The sequence below is a fragment of the Cupressus sempervirens genome, chromosome 6 (assembly GCF_028749045.1).
Source record: "Cupressus sempervirens isolate cs-2001-9-10 chromosome 6, ASM2874904v1, whole genome shotgun sequence".
Classification (NCBI taxonomy): domain Eukaryota; kingdom Viridiplantae; phylum Streptophyta; class Pinopsida; order Cupressales; family Cupressaceae; genus Cupressus; species Cupressus sempervirens.
Window position 1 is genome coordinate 401,353,810 of NC_143123.1, and position 22,800 is coordinate 401,376,609.

Below are 22,800 nucleotides of genomic sequence, written 5' to 3' on the forward strand. Positions count from 1 at the left end.
AGTAATGACAGCTACACCAAGTGTTGTAGTTCCAACCAAATATAGCCTTTACAATCTGTTCTGCTAGATTTAATATCTTAGTTTTGCATTTTGATGACTTGCGCCCATGCTTCTTACATTTGTGACATTTTCTTTTAAATTTTGGTTTCTCTTTGCATTCATTTGCTCTATGACCATGTTGATTACAATTGTAGCATTTTTCATTGATTTTTGCTTTCCCATTACTCCAACATTTGTTTGATGTATGACCTATCTTACCACAGTGACTGCAAGTTAGTTTTTGATTCTTTTGAGCTACTTGCTTGGATGATTCACCTTCTTCTATATATCCAATTCTCGCTTTTCCTTTTTGTCTGTAATGACTTTGCTCATTCAATTGATTCATGTCTACTTGGGATTTTATCATTCTTTCATTGGTTTGCCTTTCAGTGTTCAGATCATTCTGTAAGCTTTCATTCTTTGATCTTAGATTTATGATTTCTTCATTTGCATTGGTGAGATGATCAATGAAATCTTCTTGCTAAAGGCATAGGTGTTGAATTTCATTGTTATTTCCTTCTATCTCTTCTCTTATCTTTTTTTTCTCTTCCATGACTTCGCACAACCTTACTGACTGAATTTCTCACTCTCTTCTTAGTTTTCTTACTTCTTCTTGAAGAGTACTATTCTTTTCCAATGGTTCTTTGATTGCTTCATCAGCTTCATCTGAATTGCTTGAATGGATGTCTTCAATTCTTTCTTCAATGTAGAGTGGATCATTCATCTAGATAGCAAGATCTTTTCTTCTTTTCAGGGATTGAGAGAGTTTCTCTTTTGCTTTTTTGAGTTGTCTAATAGCCAATTCCAAATCTAGCTTCTCATTGTCAATAGCCTTGTCAAGTATGAATACCTCCATTGCCTTTGATCTTTGCTCAAGTTGTTAAAATAAGCTATTGATAATGAGAAGCTACATTTGGAATTGGTTATTAGACAACTCAAGAAAGCAAAAGAGTAGCTCTCTCAATCCCTGAAAAGAAGAAAAGATCTTGCTACCCAGATGAATGATCCACTCTACATTGAAGAAAGAAATGAAGATATCCTTCCAAATAAGGACTCCTAGGTCCACCTTGCAATATGATTTATAAGCATACAATAAAGTATGCACTTGGTAAAGAGATTTACATAAGACAGTTAGGTCTACCTTGTTAAAGGATTTGACTGATCCACCTATTAAGATGAAGCAATTGATAGTTGATCTTTGATCTGCAACTTGGTTTGTTGAATGAGATTCCTCTAAGTGTATAAATCACCTTGTCATGATAGATAAATCTTTGCTGCTCCTTATACTACTATAGCCTTTGTAATTCACTCTTCTGCTCTTCTCCAATGATTACATTACTTTGGATGTGATACAATACATTACATATATACCAATCCAATTACAAAGTCGGCCACAATACAAGTTTATGTACAAATATTATGAAGTCAACCAAAGTGTAGAAACTTAGGTTCTGCAGACTGACTCAGTGAGGTTCTAATACTCAACATCCATGGTAAATGCTTGACATCATCATGCACTTGGTAGATGTAGAAGCTTGGTCGATACTGATCACTTCTAAGTAGTCTTGAACTTGATCTGCATTGGTGACTTGAAAAATACTGTAAAACTCGACATATAAATTGAACCACTTGATTCACACTGCATAGCTTGGTCAATGCCATCACTATGAGCTCGGTATAAATTGAGTCACTTGGTTAACACTGAGTAGCTCGGTTAACACTAGACTCGCATCACATCAACTGCGAACTTGATAAGCACTGCATAACTCAGTTTGTACTAGTAAACTTGACATACACTGAGATGCTCGATTTACACTATTGATCATCACTATAGTAGTAACTACTCAATGCAAATTGAAATTTCTCCAAAGGACTTAGTAGCAACTGAACTACTTGGTTAACACTATCAACTGTACAATAAGCTTGGTAGATACTTACAATCTTGATAAGTGTATGTCACTAATAACAAACATGACTGAAATGTCAATAGGAGGAACCGATTCGACACAAAGGTGGGTTTATGTGGGAGAAGCTCCCTAAGCCATGAAATGAGGTCTATTTGACATTGATGAAGTACTTAACTTAGGAAGGGAGGTATGTTGTCTATTATTACTACCATTTTCCTTTCCTATACCATTTTCACCACCATGATGTTCTTTCCATTCCATTTTTTCTATTGCATGATTTAGTGGATATGATAACTGATGTAAATGAAAAAATGAGGAAGAGTGTTAATTTTACCATTTTACACCAAGGGTTAATGTTTTGGCTGTATCAATTTCACCTAGCCATGGTTCCCCCTAAGATAATGGAGATTGATATTCCTATCCATCCAAACCCCCAACCCCAACTGGTTCCCCTTAGGATCACGAGCCCTAGAGCCCCTACCCCACAACCTTCACCTAGTGGGTCCCCTATTGAATTGAAGCTCACACCCTCGGGAAAGAAAGGGAGACAAGATAAAGGGAAAGAGAAGGAATTAGAGGAGGTTGAGGAGGTTAACTAAGTCCAATACTAAGAGGAAGCTAAAAGCTGGGGTCTTGCAAAAGGAGGATTCAGATTCGGAGGACATGGGCCATCCCAAACAAAAGATGAAAGAGAAGGCATCAAATTTTGGGGAGGGGAGACTGGAGGAGGAGGAAGAGGAGGTTTCAGATTCCTCACAGTTTGGCTTAGGAGGACAGATGAAAGAGAAGAAGGAGATGTCACATGTTTCAGCCACCATTGCATTGGGGTGTGTGGATTTAACCCAGGACCAATTTCCAGATATGGTGGATAGAGTGCCCTCCCCCGTAATGATTTCCTCCCCTATTAGGGTTTCTCCCAAGGATAACACTAACCCCCCGAATGTGCAGGATGCCACTTTGGTGTAGGTGGATGATGCTTCTAGCAACATGTAGGGGGTTAATGTAGAGATCAAGAAGATGGTTGGCGATGAGGTGTGGAAAAGAATTCATGTGATGGAAGAAAGGATGCATCTTTTGACAAAGTTCACCATCAAAGTGACACATGCAACTGCCAGCACACTTCACCTGCTTAAAGATATGGAGGGAGATTTGCCAAAGGAGGACTCCAAAATACTGTTTGACTTCCTTGTTGAAGATTGGGCAAACATCCTCCTAGGGAGGAAAGAGGCTAAGAAGCCTTAATGGCTCTCTCCTTTTGGGTTTTTTATGTTGTTTATTAGTTGGTTGTCAAACTTGGCTTGGTTTAAGGATGTTATGCCTTTGTTTATATATTTGCATAGCTTTTCTAGTTTTAATATAGGCAGTTTGTATGTTAGGCATGTTGATACTCTTTTAGTTTCTCCCAAGGATAACACTAACCCCCCGAATGTGCAGGATGCCACTTTGGTGTAGGTGGATGATGCTTCTAGCAACATGTAGGGGGTTAATGTAGAGATCAAGAAGATGGTTGGCGATGAGGTGTGGCAAAGAATTCATGTGATGGAAGAAAGGATGCATCTTTTGACAAAGTTCACCATCAAAGTGACACATGCAACTGCCAGCACACTTCACCTGCTTAAAGATATGGAGGGAGATTTGCCAAAGGAGGACTCCAAAATACTGTTTGACTTCCTTGTTGAAGATTGGGCAAACATCCTCCTAGGGAGGGAAGAGGCTAAGAAGCCTTAATGGCTCTCTCCTTTTGGGTTTTTTATGTTGTTTATTAGTTGGTTGTCAAACTTGGCTTGGTTTAAGGATGTTATGCCTTTGTTTATATATTTGCATAGCTTTTCTAGTTTTAATATAGGCAGTTTGTATGTTAGGCATGTTGATACTCTTTTAGTTATGTTTCCAAACTATATGTTTTTGTTTCCTATATAGTAGAGGGAAGTTTTGGTTGTTGGTAATCTACTAGCAATCAACCAGTTTGACTGTTTAAGGGTCAGGCCCCTAGTTTTGGCTGCTTTTAATTCAAAAATAAATATTGAAAATTTGACGTGTAAATGTAACACGCATGACATTGTAGAATGCCTATAGGTATTAATGATTTATTATTACCACCATAAAAAAAAAAAATCATGTAATTTATTTATTACTTAAAATACATTTAATTAAAAATAAGCTTATAAAATCATATTACTTTTAATATTATAATTTAATTTCTTAAAATCCTAAATATAATAAAGTTATTAATTTTATAATAATTAGAAACAATATAATAATTTATTACTTCTACTCTAATTTCTATTTTACTTTAGTTTCTACCATAATTGAAGAGGCAATTGCTTAGGCAGGGATCCCATGGGAGGGGCTTGGGCTCTATTTTCATGGAGTGAGTGGCTCCCTGGTAATATTTTAGAGGGGGCTAAAGCTTTAATTGGAATATTTTCCTACAAAATAGGAGCCCCAGATTTTTAGCGCTCTCAATTTGAGCAGGTGAAAATGAGGTGGGGCTGGATTTAGCCCCACTAGGTTAGGGAAGATTTCTACCATTTGTCAAACCTACTCTTCATTTTCCCACCAAAATGAAATAATCTCACTAAACAAATTTATGAAAAAAAATATATTTTTATGTTCAAAATTCATGAGACAATCATCTTCCTTGAATTTAGGACTAATTTTTAAAGTGGATTCACATACAAATCCATAGGACCGCTTCCTTTTTAAAATATGCCTAAAAAATCTCAGCGACACCTGGTTTACTTTTAAGGAAGCGGTTGCCCATAGGACCCCAACCTTACCTACTAAGTAACACTTGTTAGTTCCTCCCATGGGCAGGAATACTTATGCATTCATGTCATCCTTATATCACATTAACATTGACCAATCAAATCAAAAAATTTAAAAGATTATATGAAACTTCAAATGTTTATATCTTTTTTAAATTTTTCATTATTTTGTAAATCACATTTTCCATTCATTCTATTGATTCATACTATTTTTGGTGGAGGAGAAAATTAATTTTCTTGAACAAAAATATAAATATTTTCTAAGAATTTCATCTTGCATTTGCATTAATGAATGCATTAATTACAACTTTATCTTTGTGACAAGTTGATAAGATTTTTTTTTTTTTTCAATCATTTTATCTTCCACCTCACACAACATGTCTAATCAATATTAATTCTCAATAGCTTATATTTGAATTTCTATTTTTTTTAAACTTTGATTTTTTAATAAAAGTAGTTAAATTATTACTATTATTTTACTTTTGTAAAAATAAATTATACAATATTATTTTTAAATTATATTTAATAATAGTTTTTGTAATATGTATAATTGATAAGTGTTATAATTTGTAAATTATATTATTTATTATTATTAATATTTTATATTTAAACAATTTATCATTTAGTTTAAGGCAAGAGCCTTCAATGCATCAGTAAATTGTGAGCCTCTCACCGGGGAGGTCTTGGGTTCAAATCTACTCGAGAGTAACACATAATAATAATTAATCTAACAATAATAATAAAAATTAATGATAAATACTCTAGGCTTTGGCCAATTGCCTATCAAAAATAATAATAATAATAAATCATTTAGTTTAAATATATTTAAAACTTAATTTTTTTTTTAATATTAAATTAATCATTATATTTTACATTAAAAAAAATACTAAAAGAAATAACCACAAAAAATAAATAATTCAATTCTAAAAGATATGTAAATTATTGTTAAGTTTAACTATGTATTAAAATTAAATAATTATATTCTATTTTTTATTTATTACATCATATTTATTCAACATCAAAATTATATGTATTACATCTATTTATTATTTACAAATGTACATATTAAATTATATAGATATTATTTCATAATTAAAAATTACTTAATTTTATAAAAAAAATTGGAAATACAAAACATTAAATAGTAAACCTTCTCTAACTGTGTAAAATTAAACAATTAGTTTTACTTATAAAATATTTTTATTTTTCAATACATTTCATTTTTTCTTATACAAATGTGAGTTTTAATATAAAAATTCAATTCTTAGTTTCATTAATTAAAATATAATATATTTTAATTTTTCATTATAACCATGATCTTATTTTGACTATTTGTTTTATTAAGAAAAATAATTATATTTAATTCTCTCTCTCTCAACTTATGTTGGTATCGCTCTATCTTACTATTTTATCTCTCGTCCTCTTCCTCCTATATATTATTTATCATTTTTTCCTCTACATATATGTTTATGTTATTATTGTTTTATACTGCTATTTATATCTATCTAATGATTAAAAATAGTGTGACTTCCATTTGATAATCAAGATGAGAATAATACATAGTTGGGGACTTTGGCCTCTTATTATTGAGCTTAAATGCCCAAACATATAATAATATAGCATGAGAACTTAACAACAAAATATGAGCTATTCTTTCTAGGATGAGAATTTAACAACAAAATATGAGCCATCCTATTAGATCACAAGTGCATTTCTAAGCAAAAATTAATGCATTCACAATGTTAATTTAGAACCATTTAATCTTACTCTCATTCATCTACACCTCTACAACCATTATGCGTTAGGCAAGGACTATGACGCATTGCGTCTCTTATTATTAAATTGACATTGAAAGTATCTTAATTTTTTAAAATTAGTGTAAACCATCACGACAAGTAATAAAAACCACACCTAATTAATTGATAGTTTCCCTAAATTCAATCCCCCAATTAAGCTGTCATAATCTTGAAGTTAAGCTGAACTTAACGATGTTAAATTGAAACTTCCGGCAATTAAAAAGATATCAGTTTGAGTACGAAGTTAAAGACCGCGAGAGGCATTTTTTCAGTTCAGGATGCATTTAAGATGAAATTGGTGAATGCGACTCCCTACCAGTATTTTTTTGGCAAGTAGAAGAGCACATTTATGAGAAATCTAGAAATTTTAAGGAGTTTTTCTCCCTCCAGGACCATGATATTAACATAAATCCTATCCACTGTTGACAAATTGAAAAGGTCAGATGGAAGATCCATTAAAATTTGAAAGGATCATTGGTCAGGTGAAACCCAGAAGAGAAAACCCAAGTGGGCATTCTTGAAAATGACTAGCAAGGAAAAAGATCCTTTCAAGCATTTAATAAATTCCTACCCGAATTGTTTTGATATAGCCTTCGCCGGCTTCCAAATCTTGAACCCTACAGAAGCCGCCTGCTTGTAGAAATTGGAAGCGATCCAGTGTGGATGAAGTCATGAATTGAGCTAGTGTGAATTCCAAGTTTATGGGGCTGCACGTTATATTAAAATAGTAAATCATTGTAGTGATTTAGATTGTGCAAGGCACACGGTAACGCACGATTTTGCTTTTCTAGGTTTGGTCTGTGGAGGCTATAAATATCAATGGATGTGAGGTGAATTGGGCAATGTGACCTTTGGTTCATAAGTTTGAATAGGAGAAAAGGGTCATTTGGGGTTTGGACTTTTCAAGGTTCAGACATGGCTGTCGAATTGCCTTCTGCCGAAATTGGGGCATTGACAAGCAATGGCAATAAAAATGGTGGAGTTGCCAGGGGTTTTGATGAAGGAAAAGGTGTTGATGTGGAAGTGGGCGTAAGCTCAATTCGTGTTCCTGAAAGCTCTTCATCTTTCATGCCTTCTTCTAAGTTCGTCAAGAAGGTGCGTCTGAGTTATTTGTTTTCCCCTTTTAAGCCATTTCTGTGATGTTTTCCTCTTCTTGTCTAAGTATGAACAGTTTAGGCTATGGTGTTTTAGTGGGATTATGCTATGAACTGTTCAAATCAAGTAACAGCTTGGGCTATGGTGTTTTAGCGGGATTATGCTATGAACTGTTCAAAGCAACTGACATTTTAGGCTATGGTGTTTTCTGCGGTCTTTACCTTTTCTCTGAAAGCGTGAATATGTTCAGATCCAGCTTTGAAAGGACACACTGTTTGTGTTGGGCTTTGCCCATAAGAGTCTCTTCATTTTTGCTTTCTTTGGTCTTTGCATTTGCTAATATTTTTAGGATTCCATATATAAGCCTAAATTTTCTTGTCAACCAGTGGTATTTTTACTTGAAACTTGTTACTTCTATCACATTAGGTTCAGTACTGGTTTTGTTCTTTGATTCGCCTTGCTAATGATGTTTTTCTTCTTAACAAGTACAGTATTTGGCATGAGTTTTTAGCAGTTCTTGTACACAGGAAAGCTTCATAAATTTTACAACAGCTTTACATAATAGGTCTTTTCCGTAGTATGAGATCTTGAGAGTTCTTCCAGTGATGTGAATATCAGGATTTAACTGTGATTTTTGAGTCAAACTCATTGACCCATATTTCATGAGTAGTGATTCAACATGAATCTATCTCTCATGAGAATAAATAGAACACTTAGCACTCATTAGATATCAGTATTCTTAAGATGAAATGTTTGACAGTTCATGTAGCATTCTTAAGATTGTTTAGTAAATAAACATGCGTTGAGGAGCCCACTTAGTGATCTATTATCACAAAGAAGAGAGTGAAGAATCTTTGCCTCAGAGGAGTGCCTATATGACTGAACTAAAGTTGTAGTCAGTAATGTTGATTCTGGTTTGCACTATCTCTCTCAACTCTACTACTTGTAAGAAGAGATTTTGAGATGTAGCCCCAACACTCAAATTGGGGATGCTGCCCTTGCGGGCTCTCTCATAACATTTTTGAAAATATGATTTTTTCATGATTTTTTTTAACTATGAAAATTTTATGATTTTTTTAAACTGGGTTTTATGCCTGCAGGTGGGAGCAGAAATCATTGGCACATTTTTCCTGATACTTGCAGGATGTGGTTCAGTTGTGATCGATAAGAAGAGCAATGGTTCCATAACACATCTTGGGGTCTCACTTGTGTGGGGAATGGCAGTAATGATCATGATTTATGCTGTTGGTCATATCTCTGGCGCTCATTTCAACCCTGCTGTTACCCTGGCCTTCGCAACTACAAGAAAATTTCCCTTAATCAATGTCTGTAAACATTTTTCACAAATTCTTTATTGATTTGGGCATGTTTTCTTTTGGGCAGGGATGATCAAATTTAAGTTTTCCATCCATTTTGGCTGTTGCTGGAGCTTTTGTTGATTGACAAATCATCATATGCAAGTAGTATTATTCATATATGTAGATTGGTATGGGTTTTTGATTTTTTGCATTCAAATGACAGATTCCAGGGTACTTGGGAGCCCAAGTAGTGTCAGCCATTGTTGCTGGATATGTTCTTCGATTGATGTTTGGAGAAGTAGCCCACATGGCAGCAACTTTGCCAACAGGATCAGACATGCAATCATTTGTTCTTGAAATTCTGATCACATTTCTCTTGATGTTTGTGGTTTCTGCAGTGGCAACAGATACTAAAGCGGTACGCACATCTTTCATTAATTAACCTATTCATCATGACTTTCATTACAAACAGGAACGTTTCAACATGTTGCCCCAGAGTTAATTGTGTTAGCAAGACTAGGTAGCACGTAACCATACGACATTTAATATCATACGGTTCATATGGACTGAGCTTTAAGTTCTAGTCGGTGCAACCTTGGAGCGTTGCATCAATTCAATGAGATTGCATCAACTGGTCGTTTTTTTGCCTAAGATAGGCATATGGGCGTCGCTAGAACCTGTCACAATCATTTATGAGCAAACCTTTTTCTTAATGCAATTGCCCTTTGTTACAGCCTTTTTCTCCCCCGTCATAATCATCTGTCAATTCTCGATTTGGGACATTTACTTATTGCAGTTAACTTTGATTACGCCTTTTATGATCTGTTTTCTAAATATGATCGATGTTTAATTAAGCATACACCGTTGAAATTCTTAATCTACGGGCACAGGGACCCCACAGTTCTTAAGATTTTAGAATGGTTTAAGTGCAAAAAAAAAGCAATTCAGCCAGCTTGTATTCTTAACACCATCTTGAATTCACAATTGTGCAGGTGGGAGAAATGGCAGGACTGGCTGTTGGAACTACCATAGCTATGAATGTTCTTATTGCTGGGTATTCCCCTCTTCCTTTTATTCATAGTTTCAATTTTAATATTAAGGGATGTTTTCAAATTTGATCAAACTTAGTGATACAGCACCGAAACCATTTTTAAAATAATAATAAGAGATATTTCTAGGTTTGATTATGAATGAACAAAAACGCGATTGACTGATTGAAATTGAATGCCGGCAATTTGTTAATCAGGGGCATATCTTTCTGCAGAGTCAATTATCTATGCGTATCTCCATTAACTCATTTGAATTTATGAGTGCAGGCCAATATCAGGGGCATCAATGAACCCAGCAAGAAGCATAGGGTCTGCTGTGGCAGGGAACAAATACACAAGCTTTTGGATCTACATGACAGCCCCCATTATTGGTGCAATTGCAGGGGCTTTAGCATATGATCTCATTCGCCTCACTAACAGGCCAGTTCACGAGGTTACCAAGAGTGGATCCCTCCTCAGAAGTCTTCGCTCAAGATCATCAATCCATTAGCGGCACAGTATACAATATTGAAATCTTAATGGGTGGCATTCAAGACTTGTGAAAATGACCTTGTTAAATAATATTTATATGGATGTGTATGACTATGTATGAATTGTATGTTTCACCGGCTTTTCAAGCTCTTAAAGACTTGGGTGATGGGTCTGGCTTGCTAACTGGACACAGGTAACTCAGGCATTGAAGAAAGTTTAATGCTTGGACAGCTGGTTTATATTTGACTTAGAGTGAAGTGTACCCATCTCCAGTAATAAACTCTCATCTGCAACTAATTAACGTCTGTCCATGGATTGATATACAAATTATATATGGAAATATATTTGAAAAAACGAGATGGTATTTGTCAATCTTGTCCTTTATTTCTCAACTAGTAATGTGGTTGGTGGGATTGTCCTTTGAAATAGAAATCAAAATTTACATAGATCCCGTGAGTTGTCGGCCGGTGGGATTTTGATTGTTGGTTCTCTAAGGGTATGTTCATGTACATTAAGAATGATCAAATAATTCTAATCTAATTTTGTCATCTAGAGGAGCTTTTATTTAATTTACATTTAATTCCTTATTATATTCAAATTGATTTATATTAATTTTTTATTTGAGTTTTGGCAGTCATAATATCATCACCACCGCTTAAATAGTGATATATATATATATAATATTAGAGGTTGATTAAAAAACTATTACAACCATCTAAATTAAATTACTTTGGGCTTAAATGGAAAACTACAGAGTAGCTACTAATTCTTATAAATAATACAATAAATGATATACTATTATGTTTGAGGATTACATGCATTAATATCATATAAAATCTTTGAAGGATTGATAAACAAAAAGATAATGGCATCCGAGTTCAAAGAGCCAAATGAACAAAGATTAGGTGTAGATGGAGCTAGTACCTTCTTGTGCTCATGGTTTTGTTACTCTTCTTGGATATCTAAAAGTCCTCTTCAATTGTATCTTTTTCACTATATTGCTTTATGAGCTCAAGAAACCTTTGAATTTGGGTGGTCTTTTTTTCTTCTTGGCACATGTCTACCTAGAGAATGCTTTCAATGCATTAATGCTTATTAGGGCCTCACTCAATAACAACTCAAACTTCCTAGGGTAACCTAGGCAACAATATTATTATATATGAGTTTTCGAAAAACTAAGTGTAATACTCTTTCCTTGGAACTTATTATAATTTCTAATAATCTTGATATGGTTAAGTGCATAAAGATGTAGGACCAAAAAGAGGGTTTAAGATGCCACTTTTCTTAACCCTAAAATTAGCAAATTTTGAGGTTTGACAAGAAATTGAACATAATTAGACTCAAAATTTCAAGATGTGATTAGAAAAGAAGTTGTAGTCCTCTAAATCTAGTTTTTAGGCTACTTTTTTTTTATAATAAAAATGGTGGATTTTAAGGCCCTAAAAAAGGAGCACCAAAATGGTCCTATTTTTTGTTAAATAACATAACATAGTGTTTGGTGCGGTCCCCCTAAAATGTTAACCTTTTTTTTGAAATTTTTTAATCACTTAGGTGAGAAGTTAGTTAACACCATGTAGTTTCTCCCATATTTTTCTATTAAAACTTTAACGTATATTTGATTTGTACAAATTTTGCATGTGGATGCATGCTCGTGAAATTTTTGTGTGCCCCTTAGAAATTATTGAGAACTAATCGAATATCCAAGCTTCTTTTTTAACAAGTTTCTAGAATGGAGTCAAGTCTAGTTTCTAAAATGATATCTTATTGCAAGATTTGATGAATGAGCCAAAATCTAAGCCCAAAATAAAGTATGTTGATTTTTGACAAAAACTAGACATACATTCAAAATAAATTAGAGATTAAAAGCTTAACATAAACATAATTAAAAACAATTTATATGGTTAGACAACTAATAGATAGATCCACAATATCATGCAACTAATTTTATCATATTCAACCATGATTAAACCTAATAAAGGGCGCACAACTAGGATAACCTTTTAAGGAGCAGAGCCCGAGAGTACCTTCGACGGATCCCACTGACCAATACTCATAATCAATTATTGCATATCCACCAGCATCACATCAATGGCAGAGATGCAATTGATGAAAGCAACAGTGACCATTGAACCAGCTCGCTTCAACACCATCAACAGAGAATAATCCCTAATATATAGGTAGGGAGGGCCAATGCCAATCATTTCAATGGCTATACTATACTATAAGTGGATTCATGTTTCCATTCCCCATACTAATGTTCTAGTATCTATACATGCTGCCTCGCTGGGAACCTCACTCCACCTATAGTTTCTTATGGTAGATAGGAAGCGAGCTTATGAATTAATTAATATAGCATGTGCCTAAAATTCTATGGGCTCCTAGTCGTGATAGAAGCGATCCTCTACATCTATGAACCGCATTGTTCAGCCCTAATAGGCGGGGGTGGGGACAAAGACCTACATGGATTAGGACCATTACCTTGCCAAGGTGCAGATCCATTTCCAAATCCTACTATAATAGGTGTTTCAACAACTATAGTTTAGTTAGTTCTTGCATTCCTATATATGTAATTTATACATTCCCAGTTGTTCCTATATATGGCTGGTGTAAGGCTCCATGTAGTTCCAATATTTGGTCTACTACAAGTTCCATACCCCGGCCCCTACTATTCTATGGGAACTAGAAGCATAAGAGGCAATAGTAAAGGTGGCAGGCCCTATATCTATATCTCAGGTAGGGAGAGAAGTAAGCATCCTCACCTTTAGGGTCAGAGCCAAAACTATTCATTGGCACCACTATTCTAAAGGCAAGTTCAAGTATAGATAGAGATATAGATCCCGTCCTAGCAGCATCACAAGTAAGCACAAAAGCTTTTATATAATTAAAAGCAATTTATATGGTTAGACAAATAATAGATAGATCTACAATATCATGCAACTAATTTTATCATATCCTTGTTGGAAAACATGTCTTAGACCTATTTGAATCATCCAAACCTTTGATTTGGATCTTCAAGGAAAATCCAAGCCTTAGCCTTGGTATATTCTAATGCATTTCAAAGCACACCCACATAATAGTGTATAGACACATGCTATACAAATGAAAATTTTATTTTGAGGTTGTATTCAATGCAACCTCAAAACATAATGTATTACATAGAGCACCCTATACAACACATTCTAAAAATGCTTTAAAAGGAGAGGGGGAGAGAAGGGGAGAGAGAGAGAGAGAGAGAGAGAGAGAGAGAGAGAGAGAGAGAGAGAGAGAGAGAGAGAGAGAGAGAGAGAGAGAGAGAAGCTAGGGTAGTGAGAGAGGGGCACCTTAAGACCTGAAAATACACCTTCAGACTCATTTTGACCCTTTAGAACACCTTAGGACCTCTTACCACACATTAGTATACTGAATAGTTGTAGTTATTATCTTATGTTCATCAAGAATATACCTTGCACCATGAGTACTATATTATGCAATTCTTAATAGTTTCATCCTTAACAAAGTTCATAACTAGATTCTCCATGTAGTCATTATAAGGATTCGAGTCAATGAGATTATTGATTCTAAGGTCTCCACCTCAACACTCTCCTTTACAACAAAAGTGATAGTGACATGTATAGACTATGACCTAGCTAGAGGCCTAGTGTGATGTAGGTAGTCTTAGGACCCCTTAGATCCTATTACAATCCATTAGGACACATTAGGACACCTTAGGACCCATTCTAAGCCTTTAGAACACCTTTTGACCCCTTACCACACATTAGTATATTAAATAGATGTAATTGCAATCCCATGTTCATTGATTATATACATTAAACCATGGAGTACTAAATCATGCAATTCCTTAATAGTTTCATTCTTAGCATAATTCATAACTAGATTCTTCGTGTAGTTAGTATAAAGGTTCGAGTCAACGAGCTTATAGATGATAAGGTATCCACCTAAACACCCTCCTTCACAAAGAAGGGATAGTGACATGTGTAGAATCTAGTCTAACTAGAGGCCTAGTGTGATGTAGGTGGTCCTAAGACCCCTTAGGACTTATTTTAATCCATTAGGACATATTAAGGCACTTTAGGACTCCTTACCACAAATTAGTATATTAGATGGATGTAATTGCAATCTCATGTTCATCAAGAATATACCTTGTTCCATAGTGTACTATATCATGCAATTCGTTAATAGTTTCATTCTTAACATAATTCATAACTAGTGTTTAGGGAGAAAAGGGAGACACATTAGTAGGGTTATAGATCTCCTATTTTTTTGGGCCACTAAGCCATTCAAATATGTATGTGAGGGAAAGAGGGAAATTCCCAAATATGATTCCACTTATAATCCAAATTAGATTGGCTAGAACACAAAGGAAGAATGGTGCCATTACCAAGTTCAAATTATAAAGGGGGATTTAATACATGAAAATACACTCTTTGGCCCTTATAGGATAATGTGTGTGTCCAATTGCTTTAAAGAATGTAGATATAAGATATAGATGTGAAAGGAAATAAAATATAAAAGACTCACCTTAAAATATGTAGAGTAAGATGTATTTTACCTCTGAAAGTCACGAATTCAAGCCTATTTTTGAATATCTGACTACGGATTCATGAGTGAATCGATGAAAGGAATGAATCCTAGAAATCATTTGAAAAGAAGGTACAAAGGACTAGGTCAAGCTAGAGGAAGAACATCTTTCCACGGAGTTGACGTAGTTTGATGACACTATAACAAAATTGAATCAAATTCTCCATAAAGCTTCCAAACAGTTATTTCTAGATCTACGTGAGAAATCATGCTATCCTACTCCTACACATAAAAAATGACGGATTTGTTGGGTTGGGTGAGGGCTTGCGTTGTAGGTCAAGCCCTAGGTTAAGGAATTAATAGTAAATCAGAAATATAAATGTAAATGATTGAAAAACAAGATAAATGTTAGGATTCACCTTGCTCAAAACCCTTGTTAATAAGAATTTTGTTTGTAATGTGTTATAGATCTTAAATCAGGAATATAGGATATCTCAAAAATTTGTAATGGATCTACCATAATTCCATCATGGTGCCATGGATGTAAGTGTGCATCAATGTAGAAGATGATGAATGCTTCAATGTAGATCTCCTCTCTTGATGGCCAACAGTAAGCTAGATCTTGAAGAGGAAACACCCACAAAGGATACTTTAATGCTAGATAGAAATCTCCTTTCTTGAATGTTTGAACTCCTTGAATAGCATGCTTGTCCTCAAAATGATATGAATTCTTGAGCTTGAGAGTGTATGAGAATGAGAACATGAGCTATGAAAATAAAACCTCCAAGTCTCCTTATAATTTATTTTCGTGGTAGGAAAACAATACAAGCCGACTGGAGAGTGCAATAACTAATTAAACCCCCAATTCTTTTTAGGCTCCAAGCCTCGAAATCATTAGGGACTAGGTCAACTTAAGTCAACTTGGTCCCATAGATTAGGTCAAGGGAGCCACATAAAGAATAGGTAGTTACTATTAGAAATAATAGTCCACCAAGATAACTAAGATGGGGGGTGGGGGTGAATCAATTATCCAATTAAAATATTTATCAATCTTAATTAATCTTAACCATTCAATCAAAGTAAACAACAACCATAACAAGATGTACATACACAATTACACCATATTTGTTAACTAGGGAAACCCTTGATCAAAGGGAAAACCCTAGTGGGAATGATGCCTATTGTCACAAAAGTTTTCAAACTTATCCAAAGTTTTTACCTAAGGACAACCTTGTGAAACATGGAAACAACCTCCAAGATGTGGGACTTGAACTGTGAGGTTGAGTCTCCAGAGAAGGTTGACTTCCTTTACTATCAAGGTACACCTAATCTACAGTTGGAGAGGAAAAGGGAGAAGGAATGCATGAAAGAAAATCTACCTACTCTAACCTAAGGGGTGATGCACAAAAATAGAGTGTTTGACCTTATCTTTGCCCATAAATGCATAGTTAACTAGTTATAACCTCAAAGAATACAGATTCAGACTTTGCTTAATTCAACAACCACATGTAGACCAGACAATAAAAGAATGTTATAGGAAGAAACTTCTATTGGCAATATGTCCAATCAATCAGATAAGGTAAGTTATGGTTATCATTTATGGCAACATAATTTTTTTGTAGATTAGTCATGTTCACTTGTGAAGGAAAATTGTCTAAGTATTAGACAATGTTACAACAACATGACAGATTTGATGATAGCAAAATATTCCTTTGGAATATTCTCTTGCGCAGTTGACCAGAGATGCATGATGACATAATGATGACATCTACTAGTGCACATGTCCATACAATCAATCGAGTTCAAGTTATGAAGGAATTAGTGATCTAGTATTGATACAACGTAGAACAGAGCATATCAGCAAAATGTGTTAAACAACTTGGTTTATTATTTTAAGTTATAATTTCTTGTTGAGCCAACTCTAATGATGTTATGTGATCCAACTAAGGAATAATTTACCATCATATTTTGCATAAGTAAAGAACTTCATTTGCGAAGTTAAAATGATGAGAAATATGATGATAATGATATGTGACAATGATTGCAAGGTTGATATGATCTTGTGAAATGAGAGTAACAAGTGAATGCAACTTTGTGATATATGATGCAAAGTATTGTTATGTTAGATGTGATGCATATTAAGTTGTGCGTAGTCACTCTTGTATGAAAAATTGTCAATCAAAAGATTTATGAAGTACAACAAGTATTTCAAAACTATATGTATACTTATTTCCTGAAGATCTCATTGTATAGTTGCATGTTAGGGCAGTGGACTCTTCTTGCACACATTTGTATATGATCCACCAACTCCTAACAGGGTTGAAGCAACTCCTAACATGGTTGAGGCTTCTAACAAGGTTCAATCTCCTAAAAGGAACTTGAGACACTATAAACTTTTCATAGACTCCTAATAGGGTCAATATCCTTAACTAGATTTTTTATATAGTGAATTATCTTCTGGGTTTCATCCCCACTAGGGTTTTCCCTAGTTAACAAAATATGTGTTATGATATTTCTTTGTGTATGGTTGTTTATACTATTCAGTATCACTAGTTTACTTTCTTATGCATGTGGTAAAGTAATTAATAATATTCAATTGTGGGCAAAAAGATTGAAAATACTGATTCACCCCCCCTCTTAGTATTATCTATTTCTAACAACTTCACTTAATATCATTCAAATTCTAGAAGTAGATACAATCATGCAAATTGAAGAATTTATACAAGAACATTAACCAGAGGCAAAGAAATCTTGCACAATATGTTAATGACTAAAAGAAACTCAACAAAGGATTACAATGGCTCAAAGGCATGAGAAGTTATAGTAGTATGCCTAGAAGCAATACTAGAGAATTAGAGAAAGATCAACCCTTACAAAGATTACAAAATCTACCTTTATAGCTAAGGCATAACTGAGATATTTCTAACTGAAGTTACTTCACAACCACTATCATTAATTACTCAGAGGACAATCAAGATGATCCAAACAATAGATTTTATTTGGTAAACTTGCAGAGGCATGAGAATCATGGAACCCTGACTGGAGAAAACCCTAAAGTGATGGATATAGTGCCAATAAATGCATAGTTGGGTAGATGGATAACTGTATGATGAGTGCATGCTCCTTTTGCATTTACTAGGCATGGGGATGCTGAAAGCAATTTGTAGACAATCAAAAATCTAATCCGCCATTAAAGAGTTGTTTTCCTTTTTTGCGCCAAGTCAGATATATTAGTAGATCAGTAATATTCAACATTCATCTTGGACCTTTCCTATGATTCTATTGGTTTAAGACCCTTTTCCTTTCCATCTTGGACACGTGAATACCTTTATCATGGTCAACTCGAGGTTCTATGATCATACAATCATTAAACTATCTTATGGTTAGGGACACTCTTAATAATCTCTATGATCTTACGATTGTCAGTTTATCATGACATTGGGTTCCCTTTAAATTTTCTTTACAATCACCATGATGATACAACAAACCTTTGTCTTCGTACCTTTGGAAGACCTTTACAGTTGCACCTACAACCTTATGACAACCATATGTCATAAGATCACAACCCTTCCTTATCACCTGCTGCGACCATCCACTTCTATGATGTTATGATAACTGCATATCATAGCATCGACGACCTTGATAATTGACTTCATGATCTTATGTTGGATCATAAAATTATAACATAAAAACCTAGTCGTATTATCATAGCCTTGATTTTCACCCTTTGCGATCTGGAGAATAGGGTCCACTAGGGACACATGGCCATTTATTGCTTGCCCACAATGTTTAAAGTCCTTGTAATTTCATAATAAGGGGAAGCGCTGATCATTGATCTATGAAAGATCGACAATTGTGAAAACCTTGATTATTACTGCACCTTCCCCTTTAATATTTTTGGGCCCATGGACTACTCAACATCCAACATGACAAAACATCACCCTTTTTGGTGAATTAGCATGAAGCAAATGGAATGTAATCCACCTTAGCATGACCTAGCATCCTTTTTGGCACTACCTTTTAACCCTAGTGGCCCACATGGAAGAATGGGCCTGCTAATATACATGTCAAAAAATCACTTCCTCACATTGTCATAAACTCTGACAATGGGAGAGTGACGACCAATGAAAATGACAACAAACACCAACATGTCAGCACAACCAAAAGACAACCCACCAACAAGAAACAAAGCCCCACCCTGGATGCATGGAAAAATGTCGCTTTCCCACATTCATTAAACATTGGGCAATTCCAAGATGTAGGAAAGCAACTACTATAGATCTGTGGGAGATTTGGCAGTTGGAGAAAGTTGCAGGAACAAAAAAAACTTAGGAAAACACTAAAATATTATAAGGTTTTAATTTAATTTATTTTACATTTCTACAACATTTTTTAATATTAAAGGTGGGAAGTGACCGTTGAAGATTTGAATTCAAATATGGCAATTTTGGTGGGAAGGAAATTTTAGACAACAATTCTAGCGACTCAAGGGGGATGCAAGCTAGCTATGCATAGATCAATAGCCCACACATCCATTGGGCAAAAAATTCATAGAAACTATGAGAATCCACCCATCAAAACCCTAAAATCATAGAAAATATGCCTAGGAAGCTCAAAAACTACTTCTCTGCAACTATAACCAGGAACCAAAATCCTCTGCAACCTCTGCAAAACACATGTGCTCGTGCACTTCTTAAAAAATAGGAAACCATATGAATGGAACTAACCTAATCATATACATGAAACACTCATCTCTTATCAGAAGCAAGACTTAAGATATATTCCATTAACTGGAATAGGTAGAATTTCACCATTAGGCCTGCTTAACTGAAAATCATTGGCCTGTTTGTAACTGATAACCACATATGGACCACTCCACATGCATCAAATTTTGAGTGCCTCCCTAGTTTTTCCCTATTTGCATCCCATTTTAATATCAGATCACCTTCTTTGGAGATTCTGACCCTAGCCTTCCTATCAAAGCTCTTTTTCATTTGTTGCTGATGTGTTTGTAGGGTTTGCATGGCCTATTTCCTTTTTTCTTCTAGCTCCATTAGCTCTACCATTCTCACTATCATGACATCACTTTCCATTAGCTCCAACTGATGATCCAATTCTAGAGATGGAAATTCTAATGAAATTGGAAGCCTTGCTTCCTTGCCATATACCAACAAAAAGGGTGAATTTCCTATTACCCTCTTAGGTGTTATTCTATCAGCCCATAGTGTTGTCTTCAACTTTTGATTCCAACATATTTGGTTATCCTATATGGTCTTTTTCATAATTGTGATTAGTTTTTCATTAGATGACTCATCTAATCCATTGCCTTGAGGATAGTGTTGAAACAACTGATTAATTGTGTATTATCTTTGATGTTACACAAAATGTCATATCATTACTAGGAAGTGTATGATGAGCTCACTAGGGTATTGAAGACACTCTTCTATGTCTATCGAGTATTCAAGAATTTTCCTAGTTTAGAAGACAATATCTACCAAGCTCACTCAAGCACCAAAGGAAAGTTTGTGGAAGTTGAGTGTTAACTGAGCTCACTCGGTTAATGAAGGAAATGTTGGATGGAACTAGTGTTAACCGAGCTCACTCAGTTACCAAAGGAACTTTGGGAGTATGTAATGTTGACTAAGTTCACTTGGTTAACATAGGAAAATCATTTTTGAGTGAGTGTCTACCGAGCAGTGTTGAGTAACAAAGGATTTTCTTGTTTTGGCATATTAAGTTCAATTGATTTGTTTGTTGGTTCTAGCTAATTGAGGAGATAAATATTAAATATTCTAAGTTGTATTCTAGCCGACTTGACTATAGAAAAGATATAAATATAAGGTCAAGTTGAGATTTAGAAAGTGGAAAAATGCATGAAAGTTAATTGAAGATTTGATGATGCTAAGAGGAAACAAATCAAAAGGATAAGAAGAATATCCTTGTGGAGCTGAAAGGATATATTTGATCAAGAAGGATCAAATATACAAGCTAGAATTGAGATCTGTAATCAACAATTTAGTTGCATCCAAATTAGGTCATGTCATTGTTACTCTCTAACCATTGTAGCAGTGATCTAAATCTCTTAACAAAGTTGGCTTAACAACTATTTGCAAATCCTCTAACAAGGTGGCATTTCTATTAAAGTGTCTAAAGTGATTAAATCCTCTAACAGGCTCACACCTAAAAATGTGTTTTATAACCTTTAATAGGGTTGTCTCCTAACAATGCTCACTTTAGAAGAGTGAAAATTAGTAACTAGTTGCAATTGGTAGTTTTTCCCAAATTGGGTTTCCACATTAAATCTTGGTGTCAAATGTGTTCATGTTATTTGTCTTATGTGTTTGAAACTAAATTAAAGTAATAGTAATCACAAATAACATCTTAATATTTTCATGTTAAAGTATTTGTTGAGCTATTTCAGTGTTTATTGAGTTATAATATTTTATCTGTGTTTGTTGAGCATCAACAAAGTTTAGTTTTCAGAGTTTATTTTGTTGCAACATCTAAGGGATTTGGGATTTATTTTTGTAGTAATTGATTCACCCCTCCCCTCTTAGTTACTCCTCTTATATTTCCAACAGATAGTAGTTTGAGGATTTTCTCAAGTAGATATTATGATCAACTACCCATGCACAAATCTGAGCTCTTACAAAAGATTTTACATTATCTAAAATAATGGTTGAAGGGGCACCAAACCTAGTCACAATTCCATCAAGGAATTCAAAAACTAAAGATTTTTTAGCATCCTTCAATGCTATTTCCTTTGTCCATCTGGTAAAGTAATATGTAGTAGCTAGGATTCATTTGTGACCATTGCTAGAAGGAGGATTGATGGGGCCTATGAATTCCAATCCTCGTTGAGAAAAGGGTTGGTCCACCTGAAGGAGATGGAGAGGAAGAGCTACAAGTCTTTGTTTACTAGAGAAGAAGGCACATTTTTCACACTTCCTCACATATCTATGAGAATCATGGAACAAGGATGGCTAGTAGTAACTAGCTCTCATAAAATTCATTGCAATTGTCCTTGCTGAAAAGTGGCCACCATCAAGACCATCATGAAACTCTTTGATCATTCTTTTAGTTTGGTTTGTTATTAATGCATCTCAATAGGGATCCATTGAAATCCCTCCTAAAAAGGATACCATCAACTATGGCATAAGAAATTGACTACAACCTATACTGTCTCCTTTTAGTCCTATCTAATCCTTGAGGATATCCATTGCCTGACAAGAAGGTCATCATGTCATGCATCTAATTCCTTGGATTATCATCTCTTGCTTTTTGTTGTTCTATCAATACCAAGACAACTTCCTCATCTGACTCGTGAGACAAGATCATCTATTTGCACAATCCCTTCCCTCTTACCAACTTGGTAATATGAATGTCTACATCATAGTCCATTACCTTAGTGATCCATCCAACTTTCTTCTCACTATCTTTTCTCAAAAGAAAGTCCTTCACATTGGCATGGGGTACTAACAAATAGATCTTATTATGAGATAGAAGGTGTCAAAATTTATTCAAAGATCTTATGACTACAAGGGATTTTTTTTCTACATAATTCTATTTGTCTTCATATTCCTTAAGCCCTTCACTAAAGAAGGAAATAGATTATTCTTCATTCTTATCATTTTCTTGAGTCAAGATAACAAAGATGCTTGATTCACCACCTAAGGTATAAATAATGAAATCCTTCTCAAATTTGGATTGATTAGAGTATGAGTCGAGGCTATGGTAATTTTGATCTCTTCAAAGCTTGCTTTCCCTTCTTTGGCCCACGGAAAGACCATATTCTTCTTAAGCATGGCCATAAGAGGTTTCACCATGGTAGCTAAATTAGGGATAAACCTCCTTACAAA

General features: G+C 34.6%; 1 protein-coding gene across 1 annotated transcript; it reads left to right on the top strand.

Annotated features, from left to right (window-relative positions):
• Positions 1-7,123: 7,123 nt before the first annotated feature.
• On the top strand, positions 7,124-10,795 carry LOC149552753 (aquaporin NIP1-1-like). Its single transcript, XM_089788297.1, has 5 exons — positions 7,124-7,605; positions 8,706-8,930; positions 9,127-9,321; positions 9,896-9,957; positions 10,220-10,795. The coding sequence occupies exons 1-5, from the start codon at positions 7,426-7,428 to the stop codon at positions 10,440-10,442; spliced, it is 885 nt and encodes a 294-aa protein (XP_089644423.1). The 5' UTR covers positions 7,124-7,425; the 3' UTR covers positions 10,443-10,795.
• Positions 10,796-22,800: the final 12,005 nt, after the last annotated feature.

Excerpts from the sequence above, each read along its gene's own strand:
- LOC149552753 (XM_089788297.1), top strand. The coding sequence starts at position 7,426 with ATGGCTGTCGAATTGCCTTCTGCCGAAATTGGGGCATTGACAAGCAAT. Across the intron at positions 7,606-8,705 it reads CTTCTAAGTTCGTCAAGAAG|GTGGGAGCAGAAATCATTGG; the intron begins GTGCGTCTGAGT and ends TTATGCCTGCAG. Across the intron at positions 8,931-9,126 it reads GAAAATTTCCCTTAATCAAT|ATTCCAGGGTACTTGGGAGC; the intron begins GTCTGTAAACAT and ends TTCAAATGACAG.